Here is a 2,055-nt window from a genome sequence, read left to right as displayed (position 1 = left end):
GCAAAGGAGTTTATTAGGGAGACTTACATATGAGACAGGTCCTGGGCAGCAGCAGGACCAGCAGATCTCCGTGCCCCACAGTGGGGGAGTGGAGGTTTTATAATGATGGTGACCAATAGTAGCTACATGTCAGGGACTTACATAACAATGACTTAGCAAACAGTAGTGAACGAGCAAAATGCACGAATGCGCTCATGTTCAGCCTCGCAAAGCCTATTTCCTCTTCACGTTATCTATCTTTCCTTTTCCCCTTTCTTTCCCTCTTCCTACTTGTCATTAGCCAGGTGATCTTGTAAAAGTTATTCAACTCCTCCAGGATTTTTTTCCTCACCTATAAAATGAATGGGCTAGTTAATTGGTCTCTAAGATCCTTTCAGCTCTAGAATTCTATGGTTCAGTGATTTAGTAACTCAGTTTTTCTTTGTATCCTTAAAATGTAACTATTAAGAGATGATTCTGAAATGAGTCCTCTATGGTTAGTATGCTTGATCAAGTTGTTGTTGTTGTTTTCCCTAAAAGATCCCATCATATAGAGATCTTGGTTTACATACATCTGAGTTATGCAGGATGAAAACTTGTTTTAATATATGAGTAGTTCCACAACATGTATCAACTGCATCTACTTGTAATCACCTATTCCGAAGGATTCATGTCTCCTTTCCTTTCCTTTGTTTAGGTACTATACAGGACATCTGGAAGCTAAGTCAACAAATTATGAAACTATAGGTTTAATTCACACAGCAACAAAAGGGCTAATAAGAGCTATTGAAGATGGTGGAATAGATTCTGTGATGGAATGGGAAGTGGACGAAGTGCTGAACTGGACAAATACACTGAACTTTGAGGAGTAAATATATGTTCCTATTCTTGGGGAAAAAGGGCAGGCATCATCTTAGTATTTTTCTGTCTAGCATTTCCCACTCCCACATTAAATATTGATACCTACCACATCATAATCTTCCAAAAAAAATGAATATTTACTGTTTATAAACAAAAGAAGAAGAAATAAGAGGAAAAAATAAGGGATAACCTAAAAACAGAAAAATAGACTTAGGTGTTATTTATTCTCATGCCTTAGCCTAAATATGCTTTCTTTTAACTCTAGGGTTTAGAAACAAGGCTAAGAACATGAAATTAGTAATATAAAGAATTTCCTCAATCTGTATTCCCTAATCTTTCTGTGTGAGACACTTAAAGTTTAAATTTTTCAGTGACATACTATGACTTCTAAATAACATTTTTAGGATTTTTTTGGTGTGGTGATATGTAATATAGCCATCAGAAAAAAACAAATCACAACCAGAACGAAGTACATCTTCACCCCCACTGTTGTAGTTGTTGTTGGGTGCCATCAAGTTGGTTCCAACTCATATCAACCCTGTGTACAGCAGAACAAATAACTGTGCAGTCCTGTGCCATCCTCACAATTGTTGTTATGCTTGAGCTCATTGTTGCAGCCACTGTATCAATCCATCTCATTGTGGGTCTTCCTCTTTTTCGCTGACCCTCTACATTACTAAGCATGATGTCCTTCTCCAAGGACTGGTCCCTTCTAATAACATGTCCAAAGTATGTGAGACGAAGTCTTGCCATCCTTGCTTCTAAGGAGCATTCTGGTTGTACTTCTTCAAAGACAGATTTGTTTGTTCTTCTGACAGCCCATGGTATATTCAGTATTCTTCACCAAAACCAAATTCAAAGGCATCAATTCTTCTTCAGTCTTCCTTACTCACTGTCCAGCTTTCATATGCATATGAGGAGATTGAAATCATGGTGGCTTGGGTCAGGCATACCTTAGTCCTTAAAGTGACATCTTCACTTTTTAACACTTTAAAGAAGTCTTTTACAGCAGATTTGCCCAATGCAATGCATCTTTTGATTTCTTAACTGCTGCTTCCATGGATGTTGATTATAGATCCAAATAAAATGAAATCCTTGACAACTTCAATCTTTTCTCCGTTTATCATGATGTTGCTTATTGGTCCACTTGTGAGGATTTTTGTTTTCTTTATGCTGAGGTGCAATTCATACTGAAGGCTGTAGTCTTTGATCTTC

General features: G+C 37.4%; 1 protein-coding gene across 1 annotated transcript in view; it reads left to right on the top strand.

The window, feature by feature from the left end:
- Positions 1–2,055, top strand: part of CUNH11orf65 (chromosome unknown C11orf65 homolog) — a 48,654-nt gene that overhangs the window by 28,547 nt on the left and 18,052 nt on the right. Inside the window, exon 6 of the mRNA XM_023737003.1 lies at positions 677–847. Coding sequence (XP_023592771.1) covers positions 677–847 — 171 coding nt within the window. The remainder of the gene's footprint in view (positions 1–676; positions 848–2,055) is intronic.

Source organism: Trichechus manatus, unplaced genomic scaffold, assembly GCF_000243295.1.
Source record: "Trichechus manatus latirostris isolate Lorelei unplaced genomic scaffold, TriManLat1.0 scaffold00094, whole genome shotgun sequence".
Lineage (NCBI taxonomy): Eukaryota > Metazoa > Chordata > Mammalia > Sirenia > Trichechidae > Trichechus > Trichechus manatus.
Note: the sequence above shows the minus strand (reverse complement) of the source record. Positions and strands in the feature narration are given on the sequence as shown.